The 19,398-nt window shown below is 37.9% G+C and overlaps 2 protein-coding genes across 5 annotated transcripts in view; one reads left to right on the top strand and one right to left on the bottom strand.

The window, feature by feature from the left end:
* The first annotated feature begins 1,556 nt into the window (after positions 1-1,556).
* Positions 1,557-9,692, top strand: Etfbkmt (electron transfer flavoprotein subunit beta lysine methyltransferase). Of its 2 annotated transcripts, none has more exons than XM_026415243.2 (4): positions 1,557-1,856; positions 3,979-4,405; positions 7,312-7,442; positions 8,218-9,692. In XM_026415243.2, the coding sequence occupies exons 2-4, from the start codon at positions 4,092-4,094 to the stop codon at positions 8,559-8,561; spliced, it is 789 nt and encodes a 262-aa protein (XP_026271028.2). In that variant the 5' UTR covers positions 1,557-1,856; positions 3,979-4,091; the 3' UTR covers positions 8,562-9,692. The 2 variants fall into 2 exon arrangements, with proteins under 2 accessions (XP_026271028.2, XP_026271029.2); XM_026415244.2 differs by lacking the exon at positions 1,557-1,856 and adding an exon at positions 3,155-3,226.
* Positions 9,693-15,557: 5,865 nt separating this feature from the next.
* Positions 15,558-19,398, bottom strand: part of Amn1 (antagonist of mitotic exit network 1 homolog) — a 38,223-nt gene continuing 34,382 nt past the window's right edge. For all 3 annotated transcript variants that reach the window (XM_077798776.1, XM_026415241.2, XM_026415242.2), the window contains exon 7: positions 15,558-16,011. In XM_077798776.1, the coding sequence (XP_077654902.1) occupies positions 15,938-16,011 (74 nt within the window). In that variant the 3' untranslated portion in view covers positions 15,558-15,937. The remainder of the gene's footprint in view (positions 16,012-19,398) is intronic.

Raw genomic sequence — 19,398 nt, 5'->3', positions numbered from 1 at the left:
TCATCCCCTTTGTCCTCTGGGGAGAAGTCTTTTCTGCTGCCCTTTAATAAAGCTTCTACTTTCTACTCTACACTTGCCTTGGTGTGCTTCAGCATTTGTGGAAGCAGGACTCTTCACCGGTAAACAGCGGTAACTCAGGGACTGTGTCTGTCAGAGTGGAGGTTCTCTGAAAGAACAGCCCCAGAGATGTTTGTGGCCAAAGTATTTAAGGAAGAAAATAGAAAATAGAAATAGAAAACCATACCCTGGGGACTTTCCTATGGAATTTTGTAAGATTTTGCAAATTGCAAGCAAGCAGAATACAGGGGCTGAAAGTGCAGTTAGCAAAGCAAAACCAGAAAACCATATCCTTATTTATGGGGTTTACATTCTCATTTATATGGGTCTTACACAAAAACAATTTGAAAATAACATCTTGAGAACAGCCTATGTATCAAGTTTCACCCTGAACCGAGAAGATGGAGTCGCTATGGCTACACTTACTGTTTGTTTATAGTTATTTTGAAAAGACCCCCGTTTCCCTGTCCAAGGAGAATCACACGAAACACTGGCTGCAATAAGCAAGAGGTGATTTATTGGGACACAGGCGCCTGCGGGTGCCCAGCAGAACCTCAGCCAGAGCTTTGGTGAGCTGGCACACCGGGCTTGGGGATACAGAGATTTTTATAGGGTAAAGGGGCAGTTTTCGAGCACGGTAAACAATAGGTTTCTTATTAGTTAATTTTAAACCCAGCATATAGGCTACCTAAAGGGCAAAGTTGTTTTTCACTTTATGTTACTGGAAAAGCCACATAAAAGTTACATGTTAGCACTCTGGTCCTCCTGTTGCTGCTCATTCAGGCATGCCTTAGGACCTGGTCCTTTGTGCTTTCTCAACCGGTTACACCTAACTGATTGTCTGAAAAACACCTCTGGTGCCTGCGAAGGTTTGTGACATGCCTCAGTGGTTTTGCAACTAGGCCTGGGGTTGTTGGGCTGGGGTCTTTCAATTTCTTATACTTAACTACTGTTCTAGTAACCTATATCCATCTATTTATCTGTAGCTATATTAGACCTATGAGATTACACTTAAAACTCACATTATCTTTATCTTAGTAATTTAAATCCTATATCTTAGAGTGATTATATTGTTGTATTGTTATTTTTTTTAACTTATAACTATGGCATATTGGAGTACCTTATCATTACTAATTTTATACAATTATCTTATAATCCTTTTATTCTTACTAATTAATATTTAATTAACCCATAATTTCTAATCTATAATTTATAACCTATAACCTATATTGATTAAATTCAGACTATAACAACAAGGGGCTTGCAAGTGTCTGTTTTAATCACTACTGTATGTCCAGTGCCTAGAGGTGTGACTTGCACATAGGAAGAGCTGCGTAAATTGTTTCAGAATGAATTTTTTAAAAATTAGATTTTGACAAACATTGCACACAGTCCATTTCCTAAGTGAGGGAAAGGAAGGTCGCCCTCTGATTTCTCACTTGCTGCCCCTTTAAGACTTAAAGTGGAGGAAAAACGAAAGCGCTGCTGGGAAGGAGGGCGGGGCCGCGTGGTCCCGCCGCCCGCCCGGAAGCTCCGCGACCCCGTCGTCTGCCGGTCTCGGGCGCGCGCCTCAGCGTGGGACCTCGGCCCGTCGCGCGGTTGTACTGAGCGTGAAGAGTCGCGGGGACAGATGATAATCGTGCGGTGTGCTTTCCTTCCGACCGCGGCGTTAGCAAAGCCAGAGGAGACCAGGAGGACCGCGCCTGCTCCTTTAAGATCGACTCCTGGCCTCCCCTGGAGGACAATATCGTGGTCACAAAGCACTTATTCTAGTCCCGTCATCTTTCCTAACATTTAACGTATGTATCAGGAGGTCACCAAACAAGCGCTTCATAACCGAGTCTTCATTGGTGCAAGGGTGGAAGGGGAAGCATTGGTCTTGATGACATGGAGTCCAAATAAAAAAAATAACCTCATATTTGCCCTTTTTATTTTAAAACCTTAGAAGTGTATGATTGAAGGGGTAAAACCCTGTACTGCTAAGCATAAGTAGTCTATTGGAGGTCAGGATACTAGGGATCCCTTGGAAGCCCAGGCATAAATGTGGGATAACTAACACTGTTCGAAGTCTTTGGCCTGCCCTGTTTTTTTGATATTTGAATGAATTGCCAGTTTTTTAGTGGGAGTTTATGTATAAATATCTGGATTATTTTGAGAAATTGGAAGATGTAGCAACTTGTTCCTGGCTGCAGTCTCTAGTGTGCTGCAGCCCTTCTGATATCCTACAAACATCCTGCATTATTCACTCACTTATCATGTCTAGACACTTGTAGGCATTCGAGGTTTTTGACTTCCTAGTCTAAATATTGGGTGGACACAAGACTTTGCAAAACATTTATGCCCTCCGCAGTCCTGTAGTCCCAGTGATTTGAGAGACTGAGGCAGGAGGATCACAAATTCAAGGCCAGCCTAGGAAACTTAGTGACACCCTGCCTCAAAATAAGTTTAAACTAGAAAGGGCTAGAGATGTAGTTCAGTTCCTATGGGTTCAAACTCCACTACCACAGGGAGGGGAAAAAAGTATGTGTGTGTGTGGCAGGGGACGTAGCTCAGAGGTAGTACCACAATCCCCAGCACCACAAACAAACAAAATACCAGATTCTAAAATGCGGTGATGATTTTTGTTTAAGATGATATTCCTCATTCCTACTTATCAAGGTATTTTTCTGTAAGAAAAAATCTGCAGTCAAGCTTAGTAACATCAAATCTTCAGAGATTTACAGAAAGAGATTTGGGAGTTGATGTCTTTAGTAAAATTTAATTTATAAGGTATTTTTTTCCCAAGGGGGAAAAAATCTGAATCTTGATTGCATTGTTTTATGATATGACAACTGTTTTTTTTTTTTTTTGTACTGGGGATGGAACTCAGGGGCACTTGACCACTGAACCACATCCGTAGCCCCATTTTGTATTTTATGTAGAGACAGGGTCTTACTGAGTTGCCTAGTACCTCGCTTTTGCTGAGGTTGGCTTTGACCTTGAGATCCTCCTACCTCAGCTTCCCCTAGTCACTGGGATTACAGTCATGTGCCATGATGCCTGGCAGACAACTGTTTTTTTTTTTTGTTTGTTTTTGAGCTAGGGTCTAGTTATGTTATCCAAGGTGGCCTTGAACTTCTGGGCTGAAGGAATCTTCCTGTCTCAGATTCTCCAGTAGCTGGGTCTACAGGTTTGTGTCCTCACACTTGCTGATATGATAATCTTTAAGTCCAAAGTTTCCAATTTTTCAATTGTTTCAATAGTTCAATTAAATTTACACAGGCTTATTAAAATAGGTTAGAAATCATAATCTAGAGTTTATATATGTTCATATTATAATTGTATTATTATATAATTAAATAATAATATTATCTATTACATACTATAAACTTTTATACCTGGATCACAGGTTAATGAAATGATATAGTCAATATAATTTGTGCACCTCTGCACATAGTATAATTTGTTTACCCCCACAAGTCTTGGCTCGACTTCAAAAGGGCAAAACCTATGTTTGTCTTGTTAACTGCTCTGTCCCACCAGTAGAATTATAAGCTTCCTGAAGACAGGGGGCTTTGTCTGTTTTGGACTGATTTTGTTCAGTTGCCAAGCATGCCTGCTTAAAGATAAGTGTGCTGTTAAGTGTATGAAAGAACTTTAAAGATCTACCTTATTTTATGTAACAGGCATTTTTTTTTTTTGGAGCATTCTCCCCAAATGAAATGCTTGTGTATTTATTGTTCTAAATTATCAAAACATTTCATAGTGAAAAGGCAACAGAGAATTGGATTTTTCTAAGTTGATGCACCAAAGCTTTCCTCTGACATGAACTTACACTTGTGAATTGTCAGATAAAGAACTTACACTAAAATATTTTATTTTGTAATAGGATCTGGAAATGTTGGCTAGCCTTGGAATTTTCAGTATTATTTTTGCTTTTAGAGATGCAGAGATTCCAGTTGTGATCAAGTTGGGAGACAGCCTCTTGTTCTTTTCCCATGAGGAACAGCCTTTATGAACAGCAACACTGAAAGAACTGTTTTGGAAAACGACTCATGGCTTGGAGCCTAGGTTGGAAAGTTCCCAGGAACCATTGGGGTCTCCTTCTGAAGACTATAAGAGGCAGTGGTTTTCTCCTGTTACCCTGGGGTTACTGTCCCTGGAGAAGAACAGGAAGCTTTTTGGACCATGGAATGAAAGCTTTCCTGGAGGAGAACACTGAAATCACCAGCAGCGGCAGCCTCACCCCTGAAATCCAGTTGCGGCTTTTGACCCCTAGATGCAAGTTCTGGTGGGAAAGAGCTGACCTGTGGCCCCACAGTGATCCTTACTGGGCAATCTACTGGCCAGGAGGCCAAGCCTTGTCTAGGTATTGCCCTGTGGAAATGGGATTTTTTTTTTTTTTTTAAATATTGGGGATTGAACCCAGGGGCCCTCTACCACTGAGCTATATTCCTAGCTCTTTTTATTTTGAGACACAGTATTGCTAAATTGCTGAGGCTGGCCTTGAACTTTCTGTCTTCCTGCTTCAGTCTCCGGAAATAGATGGAGTTACCTTGCCTGAGTAGTGGGCCACCCTGCCTGGCTGTGCCTAGCTTTGAAGAGGGTTTCTTTAAGTCTGTCACAGATCCTTTCTTCTTTCAGTTCTCTCTAACTTTTCATTTTTTTTTTAATCCTCTCGCAAAAAGATGAAAACCCCAAAGCGGGGCCTGCTTAAGTCCTAAACTGTCCATGGTTTGGGGTGCTGTTACCCTGCCTCTTGTAGTAGTTGCCTGTTCTCCCATAGAACAAGAGGTGTGACTGGCTGCTCAAGGATTCCTTCTTCTTTATTGGCTCATTGACATCTCAGGGGAACTTTAGAATTGAATATGCATTTTTAAGTCCCACCTTCCAACTCTTTGTACTACAAAGGTCTCAGGGCATTGTTGCCCATAACCACACTATGCTTTTTTTTTTTAAATTAAAAAATAGCTGCTGGAACAAAGGCAAGAGCTTAGTTGGCATGTCAATCTAATCTTGTTCTAGCATTAGTAATGATTTCATCTGGTTATGCCTTGAGGTGAGAGAGGTATGAAACAAAAGGATAAGGACTTTGTTTTACAGGAATGGTATTGGCCTATATAATCCACATTGTACATAGTTTTATTTTTTGCTTTTTTGGGGTGTTATGGATTGAACCAGGAGCACTTAACCACTGAGCCACATCCCCAACCCTTTTTACTTTTTATTTTGAGACAGTGTCTCACTAAATTTCTTAGGGCCTTGCTAAATTGCTGAGACTGGCTTTGAATTTGTCATCTTCCTGCCTCGGCCTCCTGAGTCACTGGGATTATAGGCATGTGCCACCATGCATAGCTGTAATAGTTTTAAATGCAAACTATACAAATGCAAACAGAAGTTTTAGGAGAGGGTATCATGGGTGCTCTAACACTGAAATACATTTTCCCCTTTTTATTTTATTTTTAAATTTTGAGATAGGGTTTTGTTAAGGCTGGCATTGGATTTATGAACGTCCTTAGATTAGCTTCCCGTCTAGAGTAGCTGGGATTATGGAAGTGTACCACCACACCCAGCTAAACATAGAAGTTGGTGGGGGGGTGGTGTCAAAGGACTAGAAAGCTTTTTGGGTGGTGCGAAACAATTCCAACTTTCTGATTGTTATATTGCCCAAACTTCAAGCTTTATTTAGTTACATCATTTTGTTTACTTATTTATGGTACTGGGTATTGAACCCATTAGTGCTTTACCACTGAGCTTCACCCCCAGTCCTTTTTATTTTGAGACAGGGTCTTGCTAAGTTGCTTAGGGCCTTGCTAAATTGCTGAGTCTGGCCTCAAACTTTCAGTCTTCCTGCTTTGCCCTCCTGAGTCAATGGGATTACAGTCGTGCACCACCACACCCAGCTAACTATATCATATTTTTTAAATGCTTTTTTTTTTCCCCCAGGGTATTGGGGATTGAGCCTAGGAGTGCTTTACCACTGAATTACATCCCTAACCCTTTTTATTTTGAGACAGTCTCAGTAAATTGCTGAGGCTGGCCTCAAACTTGCAATCTTCCTGTTTCAGTCTCCTGAATCACTACAATTACACATGTGCCTGACTGATGTAAACTTTATTTATTTTGGTACTGGGGACTGAACTCAGGGGCACTTGAACACTGAGCCACATCCCCAGCCCTATTTTGTATTTTATTTAGAGACAGGGTCTCACTGAGTTGTTTAGTGCCCCACTGTTGCTGAGGCTGGCCCTGAACTTGCAATTCTCTTGTCTCAGTCTCTTGAGCCCCTGGGATTATATGTGTGTGTGCCACTGAAGCCCAGCTGAATTTGTAAACTTAAAAAATAAAAAATAGTTACTAACACTAAAAATACGGGAGATTTTATATAAAATTTTACTTTGTTTTGAAAAATAGGAATACCTATCACACTAGAACTCAGTGCAGCAACAATTAGCTCGCCTTTCTCGTTAGGCATGAACACCTCTCCTTTGCAACAAGTCCCCACTGTTTCTTGTTATTCCAATCCTTGTATCATCTGTGGGTTGAAATTATTTCAGTGTTTCCTCATTCATCTTTACTTTTGGTAACTACTTATCCCAGCCCAAATTCCTTAGTTGAACTGGACTTTGTGCCTTACCAAAGAGGTCACAGAACAGTTCAAATAACACATAAAATCTCTCTATGGTGCTCAACAAAAGGAGACAGTGAATATTGGATCTAGTTAGTTCTGATGATAGCAGTATTTTGTCAGTCTTAATTTCTGGTGCTTGGTAGTTCCTGGATCATAGTAAGACAACCTAATGTTTTTTTGTTTTTAAATTGACTTGAAGAGCATGATTAGTTTGTTGTGTGGAACTACTCTTCACCTGAATAGAAAGACCAAATTAACTAATTTCTTTTCCTTGCCACCTCTGCCCAGTTCTATAGATCAACTGTTTGTCTCAGTCTAGTCAATACAACTTGCAAGTTTGTACCAAGTTCTCCTAAGTTCTACTGTTTCTTTGCCCAGTCAAACCCAAAGACATTTTTATATGGGCTGGGGATGTGGCTCAAGCAGTAGTGCGCTCGCCTGGCATGCGTGCGGCCCGGGTTCGATCCTCAGCACCACATACCAACAAAGATGTTGTGTCTGCTGAGAACTAAAAAATAAATATTAAAAGTTTTCTTTCTCTCCTCTCTCACTCTGTCTTAAAAAAAAAAAAAAGACATTTTTATATTATGATCTCTCCTAACATTTTCCCATTTCTTCAAGACGTGTTCTCCTTTTTATTTAAGGTATCTTTTGGATAATCCTGATGTTGTCAGAGGAAAATCTGTATTAGATATTGGAAGTGGATGTGGAGCTACAGCTATTGCTGCTAAGAAGAGTGGAGCATCTAGGATCTTGGCCAATGACATAGACCCGAGTAAGGATTTCATATTTAAAAATATCTAAAGCTCACCTTTTTTATTTTCTTCCAGAATAAATATATACAGATGCTTCAACATGATATCTTACTGTCATTTGTGTTTTATAATCTGATAATGTGAGCTTATGTTTGGTGGGACATTGGGAGTCCTCTGAGGCCAGAAGTGGCAATATGTTTTTTCCTAAGAGTATTTGTATTTGTGTCATCAGATATCCCCAAGGGAAACCAACTAGGAATGCTTATGCTGGTTTCTGGGCTAGGAATCTCCTAAATGTCTAAGTAGTGTTTATTTGGTCAAAACCCAAGTGAGGATAAGCATGTTTCTTTGGAGGAGATTTTTATTCCATTAGGGCCCAAGTTGAAACAGGTAAATTTTAATTTTTTCTTCTTGCCTACACTTATAACTTGCTGCCTTTACTTAAGTCTAGGGCTTTTTCCCCTGTCTACAGTAAAACAAAAAAAAAAAAAAAAAAGAAAAAAGAAAGAAAAAGACAGCCTAGTTATTAAAATCAGCAAACGTTCCTCAAATCCCAATATTTCCAGGTGTTCTGTATTGTTTATTTTGCTTTCAGGATATCTAGTTATATATTTGGAAATTGCAGCAGATAACTTATATTGGCATAAATTTTAGGCTTCTTTACCTAAAAATACAACTTTTCATGAAAAGGAAAAAATACTGTTAGAATATTTTAAAAGTTATTGAATCAATAGGAAACTAAGATAGCCTATTGGCATATGCTAACATACCAATTCATTATGTGCTTTTGTAAAGTTGCAGGACTGGCTATTACACTAAATTGTGAATTGAACCAACTGGATCCTATTCCCATTTTAACCAAAAACATTTTGAATTTGGAACAAGATAAGTGGGAACTTGTTGTACTTGGAGATATGTTTTATGATGAAGATCTTGCAGACAGTCTTCATCAGTGGTTGAAGAACTGCTTTTGGACCTACGGAACTCGAGTACTGATTGGTGACCCTGGACGGCCCCAGTTCAGTGGACACAGCATTCAGCATCAGTTGCACAAAGTAGTAGAATATTCACTTCCAGAGGCTACCAGGAAGGAAAACAATGGACTAACAACAAGCACAGTGTGGGATTTTCGGCCTTGAGTTATCAAAGTGCTTTCAAATATGAATGTTGTTCTGTTTGGATTAAATCCTGAATGTTTTGTCTACAGAAGATAATTCTCTATTTTAAAGAATGTAGTTCCCATTAAATGGAAAATTTTGTTTATAAAACATGAAGGTTTAAAATGTTGCCAGCCTTTATCATTAACTAATTCTTTATTTCTATGCATGCCAATTACAGAAATCTCTATCTGCAATTTTTCATCTAGTTTTTTGGAATATGATTATAGAAAGCAATACCCATTAGTGGTGGTGTGCAGTCCAAATGGTGGAGAAGAATTAGCTACTGTAGCACGATCTGTTTCTATAGATGAGTAAGAACATTTATTTAATTGGTACTGGCGATTGAATCCAGGGGTGCTTTACCACTGATATTATATATATATAATACAAAAATACAAAATAAAAAGAGCTGGGGAATATAGCTCAGTGCTAAGAGTGTGGCTGGGTTCAATCTCCAGTACTGGGGGGGAAATGGTACATTAAAAAAAAATATCCAGCTGTGAATGATGGCACATTCCTGTAATCTCAGTGACTTCTGAGTCCGGGGCAAGAGAATCACAAGTTCTAGACCAGCCTGGGCAAACTAATGAGACCCAGTCTCAAAATAAAAAGGACTGGGAATGTAGCTCAATGGTAAAATACCCCTGGGTTCAGTCTTCAGTACCCACCACCAAAATTATAAACCTCCAACTTAAAATAATTTTTAAATTAGTAAATTCTAGTAATACGTAACAGTGGGAATCATTTTGACATATTCATAAATACATATAACATAGTTTGTCCCATTTAACTCCCTTTTGATTCAGCTTTGGTTAATTAGAAATTACAAACTACAGTGACATTGGATATTTGGCAAAATTAATTTTACTGTTGTATTTTTTGAATATTAAAGATGCTAACCTGGTTATTGTCCTTTTCAGCAAAATGAGAAAATTATACTTTAGAGCACTGCTGGAATTCAATTTGATTAAGCAAAGAGTAGAATTAAGTTTAAACATCTACAAACCCTTTATCGATTATCCTCTCAATGATTTATGAGGGGGCCACAAGATTTTTGAGGTATTTAAATGTTACTTAAAATATTTTTTAGTGTCCCAAGTACATATTAGTGATCCCTGAAATGACTTAATAGTTTAAGAAACAGATTTTTCTTAAGACTATTCACGTTTAAAGTGATTATTGATATATACAGAATAATGTCTACCAAATTTGTAAATAAATATTTCCTATTCTTTCTTTTTTTTGTCTTCCGTTCTTTTTCTTCTGCCTTCTCCGGTTTTAATTGAGCATTTTTAGAATTCTATTTTTTTCTCTTCCTTTAGGATATTAATTATACTCATGAAAAAAAAAATTTTAGTGGTTACCCCAGAGTTTGAAGTTTACATTTACAACTAATCCAAATCCACATAGAAGTAAACTGTACTATTATTTCATGGGTAGCACAATTACTTTAAACAGAGTATTCCCAGTGCCTCTCTCCTGTCCCTTATACCATTGTAGTCATTCATTTGTCCATAAGCTATAGTTTTATTATTATTATTATTATTATTATTACCTGTTACTATTTTAAACTATTCTCTGTTAGAGCAGCTAAGAAGAAAAAATATTCTGATTTCATTCACTTCTCTAATGCTCTTCCTTTCTTTATGTAGATCTACATTTCTGGCCTATATCATTTTCTTTCTTTCAGAAGAACATATTTTCACATTTCTTGCAAGGCAGGGAACAAATTACCCCAATTTTTCTTTGCCTAAGACAGTCTTTATTTCTCCATCACTTTTGAAGGATAATTTCCTTGTATATAGAATTTTAAGTTGATGTGTTTTTCTTTCCACATTTCAGGTACAGATGTTCCTTAAAATGGTGCTATGTACTGATAAGATCATCATAAATTGAAAATACTGCAAGTCAAAACTGCATTTAGGGGCTGGGGCCATAGCTCACTGGCAGAGCTCTAATATATGCGAGGCACTGGGTTTGATCCTCAGCATCACATAAAAATAAAAAACAAAAATAAAGGCATTCTGTCCTTCTACAACTACAAAAAAAACACCACGTTTTTAAAAAAAAAGTATTTGGGCTGGGCGCGGCCTAAAATCTCAGCAGCTCAGGAGGCTGAGACAAGAGGATCACAAGTTCAAAACCAACCTCAGAAAAAAGCAAGGTGCTAAGCAACTCAGTGAGACCCTATCTCTAAATAAAATACAAAATATCGCTGGGGATGTGGCTTAGTGATTGGGTGCCCCCGAGTTCAATCCCTGGTACCCAATTAGCATTTAGGGACTGGGATTGTGGCTCAGAGGTAGAGCACCTGCTTACTATGTGTGACACTGGGTTAACTTCTCAGCACTGCGTTTAAATAAAATAAAGGTCTATTAACAACTAAATATAGACATATATGTGTGTGTTATATATATATTTATATATGTTTACATATATATAAATAGTACACACACACACACACATTAATTTTTTAAAATGCATTTAATACACCTAACCTGTTACAGTCTGGATCTCGATGTCTCTCTCTCTCTCTCTTTCTTTGGGAATTGAACCCAGGCATGCTTTACCAATGAGATACTTCCCCAGTCCTTATTTATTTTGTAAGAGGATTTCACTAAGTTGCTGAGGCTGGCCTTGAATTTGTAATCCTTCTGTCTCAGCCTCCCAAATTGCTGGAAACACAGATATGCACAACCATACCAGGCAAATCCCTCTTTCTTTAAGTTGATTTTCTCAGGTATTTTGTTAACAATAGAAAGCTGAGTTAACATACCTACTGACCATCATAGGCTAACAACACAAGATGCTTTAGATTATCAGTTGTTTACCCTTGTGTTTGGGTGGCTGATGGGAAGCTATGGCTTGGTGCCATTTCAGCATCTTGAGAGAGTATTATACTGTTCATCACTAGCCTGGGAAAATAAAAATTCAAATTTGCAGTATGTTTCTACTGAATACATATCAATTTTGTACCGACATAAATTTGCAAAAAGTTAAGTCAGAGATTGTCTGTATTTTACTCAGTTCTCTCCTTTGTATGATTTCTGAAGAGAAGTCTAATAATGTGATTTTTTTTTTTTTTTTTTTGTCCCAGTACTGGGAACTGAACCCAGGAGAACATTACCACTGAGCTATTATTTTTTCTGGTGTTCTCATATTTGTATTACATCTTTTGTAATTGTCCATGGTTCTTGGATGCTGTTTTTGTTTCATTCGATTTTCTCTCTGCTTTTTAGTTTGGGAAGGTTTTTTTTGGCATATCTTCAAGTTCAGTGAGGTTGGTGTTGGCCATATCTATTCTACTGATGAGCCCATCAAAGGATTCTTCAATTCTGTTTGTATAGCGTTTTTTATTTCTAATCTTTCCTTATTGTCTTTACTAGAGTTCCTATCTCTGCTTACATCACTCATCTGTTCTTACATGTTGTCTTTTTTTTCCATCAGAGTCCCTAACATATTCATGGTTATTTAAGATTTCTAGTCTGATAATTCCAAAATCTCTGTCATGTCTGAATCTGGTTCTGATGGCTTGCTTTGTCTCTGTAGACTCCAGTTTTTCTTTTCTCATGCCTTGTAATTTTTTGTTAACAGCTGAACAAGTTGTGTTGGGTAAAAGAAAAAGGTAAACTAAGGCAGTATGAGGTTTTATGATTATCTGGCAGTTAAACTAGCATTTAAAATGAAATTAGAAAAAATGTGGCATTTATACACCATGGAATATTATGCAGCACTTAAAAATGACAAAATCATGGAATTTGCAGGGAAATGGATGGCACTAGAGCAGATTATGCTTAGTGAAGCTAGCCAATCCCTAAAAAACAAATACCAAATGTCTTCTTTGATATAATGAGAGCAACTATGAACAGAGCAGGGAGGAAGAGCAGGAAGAAAAGATTAACATTAAACAGAGACATGAGATGGGAGGGAAAGGGAGAGAAAAGGGAAATTGCATGGAAATGAAGGGAGACCCTCATTGCTATACAAAGTTACATATAAGAGGTTGTGAGGGGAATGGGAAAATAAACAAGGAGAGAAATGAATTACAGTAGATGGGGTAGAGAGAGAAGATGTGAGGGAAGGGGAGGGGGGATAGTAGGGGATAGGAAAGGTAGCAGAATACAACAATTACTAATAGGGCATTATGTAAAATTGTGGATGTGTAACCGACGTGATTCTGCAATCTGCATTTGGGGTAAAAATTGGGAGTTCATAACCCACTTCAATCTAATGTATGAAATATGATATGTCAAGAGCTTTGTAATGTTGTGAACAACCAATAAAAAAATAAATAAAATGAAATTAGATTCTCCTCTTCTGCTGGTGGGTAGGATCTGCTTAAGCTGGAGGCTCCTGTAGCTGAGAAAGGCCATTTAGTGTTATCAGCTAATCACAACAGGGGATGCCTGCTGGCATCAGTTCTGAGGGTGCAGCTGAAAAAGCTGGATTCTTCTCCACTACTACTGAGTGGTGTGTTGCAGCTCTTAATGGCAGGCTATGCCCACCAGTGTCACAGCAGACCCCAGAAGTTCACCACCAATTTATTCTTTCCGGATTCTTGTCTCACAAATTCAAAGAAAGAAACCCATAGAGGGAAAACTGAATGTAAAGGAGCAGGATTTATTCAAGTGGAAAGAAAAGAGACAGAGCTCTTGCAGGGTAAGATAGGCATTGCTGCTTGAGTGTGCTGTCTAGGGGTTTATGTAGCTCATGGGTCAACACTATTGGTTCAAATTTATGCTAATCAGGTCTTGATCATCAGAGATATTGTTCAGTCCTTAAGTAACTTTCCTGCAATTTCCATTTGGGTCTGCCACCATTTCCATTTTCCCACTCCCCATGGGGACTGGCAAGGCCCCCACACAGGGTGATAGTTTGCAGGCCCTGGCTTGCTGTTCCTCAGGCCCACACTGGCATGGTGGGCTCCATGCTTGCCACCCATGTTCCAGTCTGCCAGAGCCTTTGCTTCTCCCTGAAGAAAGGCTTGGATTCCGTAGAGTTACTACGTGTTAAGAGGCTAAAATTCTCTCTAGTGTCCTTGTTTTTGTCTACTTTGGGGTTTCCCTAGAGATAAGTGTTAAGAGGCTAAAATTCTCTCTAGTGTCCTTGTTTTTGTCTACTTTGGGGTTTCCCTAGGGATTCCTCCCTGCTCCCCCATGCTGGGGACTGAACCCAGGCCTCACATGTCAGGCAAACACTCTACCACGAAGCCACATGCCCAACCTCAAGATTCCTTCTTGGGATCCATGGCTTGCAATAAGGTGTGATATGTGATATAAGGAGGTGGGTAATACCTTACACCTCCTACTGATAAGGTTGGTGATAAGGTGTGGAAGAAAGGCTCGTGTTCTGTAGTTCTGTGTTTAGGTCTCAGTCTTTGAGTCACCCTGTGTACCGGTACTATGACCTTCTCAGCTTTTCTTTTTCCCCCATTCTCTTGGTGAGAAGTTTAGATGGACTGAGTTGGGTATTTCCCTTCTCTCATGTGGAAGGGTTGAGGGGGCCAGAGTTGGGCACTTGCTTTTCTCCAGGTCAGTTGGACTGGTAAAAATTCCCTTGAGTTCTGGCTTTGGTAAAGGAGAATAGAATAGTTGGGCATTTTTCTTTTTCTTTTTTTTTTTTTTTGAATACTGGGGATTGAACCAGGGGCACTCTACCCTGAGCTGCATCCTCAGCCCTTATTAAAACTTTTAAATTTTGGGGCTGGAGATGTGGCTCAGCGGTAGCGCGCTCGCCTGGCATGCGTGCGGCCCGGGTTCGATCCTCAGCACCACATACCAACAAAGATGTTGTGTCCGCCGAGAACTAAAAAATAAATATTAAAAAAAAAATTCTCTCTCTCTCTCTCTCTCCTCTCTCACTCTCTCTTTTAAAAAAAAAAAAAAAAAAAAAAAAAAAACTTTTAAATTTTGAGAGAAGGTCTTGCTAAGTTGCCAAGGCTGGTCTTAAAAGTGCAATTCTCGGGCTGGGGATGTGGCTCAAGCAGTAGTGCACTCACCTGGCATGCGTGCGGCCCGGGTTCCATCCTCAACACCACATACAAACAAAGATGTTGTGTCCACCAAAAACTAAAAAATAAATATTAAAATTCTCTCTCTCTCTCTAAAAAAAAAAAAAAAAAAAAAAAAAAAAAAAAAAAAAGTGCAATTCTCCTGCTGTAGCCTCCTGAGTCACTGGGATTACAAGTGTGCAACATTGCACCCAGCTTAAGTTTTAAAAATTCTAAAACAATATTAATGTTAAATATATGAAGTATATTCTATATAGCAGAGTCCATAATATAACCCCTAGAAACTTTTGTTATATTCAATGTGATCCTTATTACGTTCTGCTTTTTTTGTTTTCAAAAGGAATTGAATTTGAAAAGTAAAATACATGTTCAACATTGTAGAATATTCTCTAGAATCATTTCTAAAACAATTATGTAAAACCTTTATAAAATTATTTCTTCTATATATTTCCAACTTTAATTAATTATTGAAAACTCAAATACCACCAGCCAGGTGCAGTGGCACATGCCTGTAATCCTGGTGGCTTGGAGGCTGAGTAAGAGGGTCATGAGTTCAAAGCTAGACTCAGAAACTTAGCAAGACCCTGTTTCTAAATAAAATATAAAAGGGCTGGGATGTAGCTCAGTGATTAAGCGCCCCTGGGTTCAATCCTCAGTATCAAAAGAAAAAAAAAATGCTATCAAACACAGAAAACTCTTGATAATTAAACTATGACATTCCATCGGCTATAAGATGCATTATAGTATAAGCTCTGATGGATAAGATGTGAAGAAATGAATCCATGTAATAACTACAATTTACCTCTGTTTAAAAAAAAAGAAATATGTAAGTTCTGTGAAAAATTACTAAATCTAATCTTTAGCTTTGCTTTTGGCAAATGATCATTTAAATACTTGAGGAAATTAAGAGTCAGAGCTAAGAAAGTAATTATACTTTTAGAAATATCTTTATTTAGAATTCTCCTAAAGTTTATATCAGTAAATTTCTCTTATAACAGCTCAAATACCTACTAGGAGAAGGAAGTCTTGAGGTAAAACAGACCACTTGAAGTTTGTTATTAAAGAAACAAAACCCAGCCCCCCACCCATACAGAGTTCATGCTAGAATACCATTTCATAAACAATGACTCATCCAATGAATAGCAATATTAGAATGTTTAAGTCCAGTTAACTTCAAAAGCACAAACATGTATACTTAGATTTAGCTGATTCTCAGAGTTATAGCTTAAATAAGAGGATGGCAACAACAAAATGTAAAATTAAGTGGAAAACAAATATCTACAGACCATTTCCTGGGAAAGTAGTTTTGATGAGCCTTCATAGCTTACATAAGCTTCAATAAGCATCAATATACAGTCCACATTACTTGCTTTAGTTTGTTTGGGCCTACTAATTGATCCAAGACTTCTCGTGAAAGATCTATAAAAGAAAATAATAATAGTGTATTAATTCACATAGTCAAAGATATTTAATGTTTCCTCGTGTATAAATTGAGGATGATAATTATTGTACCTCTTAGGACTAGTTAAAAGATTTATTTAAATAAGATGATATATGAAGCATAGTATACAACTGAATAAGTCAGCAATTAATGGTAGCCCTATTATTAGGACTGGGGATGTGGCTCAGTGGTTAAATTCTTCTGGGTTTAATCCTTGTACCAAAAAAAAAGACAAAAACAAAAAATGATGTAAACCTTTGTTCTCCCAATGATAATAACTTCCCATTTCTATACACTCTCTGGTTCTTTTCTTTTTTGGTGGTGATATTAGGGATAGAACCTGGGTGCATCCTACCACTAAGCCACAGCCCCAATCACGACCACAACCACCCTTTTTTTTTTTCCATTTTGAGATGTGGTCTCACTAAATTGCCAAGGCTAGCCTCAAACTTGCAATCCTCCTGCCTTAGCTTCCCCAATAGCTGGGATTATATGCATGTGCCACTACACCTGGACACTCTAGTTTTCTTGCTTGCAATAAACTTTTTTTTTTTTTGCTTAATTTTGTTTTCTTAAAATATGTGTTGGGCCCACTTTTTAAATTTCTATTGACCTATAAAATTTACAAGTCTAGGAGCCCCTAAATTAGACAATTTCTATAACTGAGTTAAAAATATGTTGTATTTACAATATAGATTGTATTTACAGATTAAGTTTGCTATAACTTTTTAAATAATAAAATGTTATCACTCGTTTTTAAGTCAGATTTTTAAAAATCTAAAACTGACTGCAAAAAGAGATAGATGCCAGGGGCTGGGGATATAGCTCAGTTGGTAGAGTGCTTGCCTTGCATGCACAAGGCCCTGGGTTCAATCCCCAGCACCAAAAAAAAAAAAAAAAAAAAGAGAGAGAGAAACCATATCAAAATCACTGCTACGTCTTGTAAAAAATTGAAAACCATATAAATGTCTAGTAATATCAATTGGTTAAAATAATAATAATGCATTCATGTAATAATTGTCCACTAAAAACCATGCTTTGTAATGGCATTATACAGATATGGAAAATGTTCATCTATAGGTCAACTTTTCACATTCTGGTAAATGTTCCTTCTTCTACCCTTTGGGCATATTTTAGCTTCCAAGGTGACTTAACATACCTGCTGGCTTTCTTTAATCCTGTTCACTTATTTGTAAATACTCCCTTCATTAAACTCTGTTCAGTCACACTACTTTAATGCTTTATTTATTTCATGCTAAGACTTTGAGGAAACTTAAATACAAATTAATGGTATGATTACCCTTTTATACTCTTGTTAATAAAATTACAGAGAAAACAACAAATGCCTATGTCTTAAAAGCATTACAGTGATATGTACACTTCATCTAATAATAGGGCTACCATTAATTATTGACTTATTCAATTGTATACTATGCTTCATATATCATCTTATTTAATCTTTTAACTAATCCTAAGAGGTATAATAATTATCATCATCCTCAATTTAGACATGAGGAAACATTACTATGTGAATTTAAGCTATAATTCATGATCCCATGTCAGAATACATGACAGAAATTCAGACTCTGGATGGTAAAAGTAAAATGATTCCTTATTATGCTACTGATGTTTAATGTCACCTTCTATTTTTTCCCTTTCCTAGTAACAAGATGCTTCACACCAAAGGCTCAGGAAATTTCTTTTGAAGAAAGAATTATAAATTGAAGATCAGGTGACTTAGGTTTTACTTCTAGTTCTATCAGCTTTTTCTTTTTTTCCTTTGGTTTTAGAGATTGAGTTTAGGGACATTTTACCACAGAGTTAACATTCCTGTTCCCAGGCCTTTTTTATTTTGAGACAGGGTCTGGCTAAATTGCTGAGGGTCTTGCTAAGTTGTCTGAGAAATTAGTGAGACTGTGTTTCAAAAAATAAAAAGGAATGGAGGTATAGCTCAGTGGTGGAACACTTGCTAGGCCCTAGATTCAATCCAGGTAATTAGGGTGGGGGACTATCCTTTAAGCAAGGTAATTGGGGTAGGGGATTGTCCTTTAAAAGAAACTGAAGCAAAGTGCAATCGCACATGCTGGTAGGTAATCCCAATAATTTGGGAGGCTGAGGCAGGAAGATGGCAATTTCTAGGCCAGCCTTAGCTGCACAAGGCCCTGGGTTAGAAAGCCAGCAGGTATGTTAGGGAGACTTTTAACAACAGAACAAAATCCTGTCTCAAAAAAAAAAAAAAAAAGCTGGACACGGTAGTGAGTGCCTGTAATCCCAGACACTCAGGAGGCTGAGTCAGGAAGATCACAAGTTCAAAGCCAGCCTAAGCAACTTAGAAAGACCCTGTCTCAAAATAAAATTTTTTTTTACAGGGCTGGGGATGTGGCTCAATGGTTAAGTGCCCCTGGGTTTAATCCTCAGTATCAAAGATAGATAGATAGATAGAGATATAAATAACTGAGGATGTAGCTCAGTGGTAGAGTGATCCTGAATTCAACCCTAGTGCCCCCTCCCTGCAGAAAGGAAACTGAAGCAAGCCATTTCTGTCTTAAAATACTTTTGGGCATTTTGGGTTAAATCTTGATGTATGAATTATCCAGGAATCTTAAGACTAAAACAAATCTTAAGGCTAAAACAAATCCTCAACTATGAGCAGTGGCAGTGGCACATCCCAGTGACTCAGGAGGCTGAGGCAGGAAGATTGTAAGTGAAAGCCAGTTTCAGCAATTTAGTGAGGCCTCAAGAAACTCAGTGAAACTCTGTCTTTTTTTTTTTTTTTTAAAGAGAGAGTGAGAGGAGAGGAGAGGAGAGGAGAGAGAGAGAGAGAGAGAGAGAGAGAGAGAGAGAGAGAATTTTTAATATTTATTTTTTTAGTTCTCCGCGGACACATCTTTGTTGGTATGTGGTGCTGAGGATCAAACCTGGGCCGCACGCATGCCAGGCAAGCGCGCTACCACTTGAGCCACATCCCCAGCCCCTGAAACTCTGTCTTAAAAAAAAAATTTTAAAGGGCTGGGTTGAAACCCCCAAGACCACAAAGGAAATTAAAAAATATTAAAAAATAAGTTGAATATATAAAAATTTATTTTCCCTCAGCGATGGTAACAAAAATATATAATGCTAGCAGATTCAGGAATACTGACAGCAAAGAGGGAAAGGGTAATTTAGAAACAGTCACTTTTTTCTCAATGAAGAATATTTTTTTTTCAATTTTCTTTTTTAAAAAATTTGTTTCATTAAAGAACTTTTATTAAGCTGGTCACAGTGGTGCACGCCTGTAATCCCAGGGCTCAGAAGGCTGACAGGTGAATTGTAAATTCAAGATCAGCCTTAGCAACTTAGCAAAGGCCCTAAGCAACTTAGACCCT

This window comes from Urocitellus parryii, chromosome 5 (assembly GCF_045843805.1).
Source record: "Urocitellus parryii isolate mUroPar1 chromosome 5, mUroPar1.hap1, whole genome shotgun sequence".
Lineage (NCBI taxonomy): Eukaryota > Metazoa > Chordata > Mammalia > Rodentia > Sciuridae > Urocitellus > Urocitellus parryii.
The sequence above is the reverse complement of the archived record's forward strand: the minus strand, read 5'-3'. Positions and strand labels throughout refer to the sequence as shown.

Excerpts from the sequence above, each read along its gene's own strand:
- Etfbkmt (XM_026415243.2), top strand. The coding sequence starts at position 4,092 with ATGGCTTGGAGCCTAGGTTGGAAAGTTCCCAGGAACCATTGGGGTCTC. Across the intron at positions 4,406-7,311 it reads GGAGGCCAAGCCTTGTCTAG|GTATCTTTTGGATAATCCTG; the intron begins GTATTGCCCTGT and ends TTTTTATTTAAG. Across the intron at positions 7,443-8,217 it reads GGCCAATGACATAGACCCGA|TTGCAGGACTGGCTATTACA; the intron begins GTAAGGATTTCA and ends GCTTTTGTAAAG.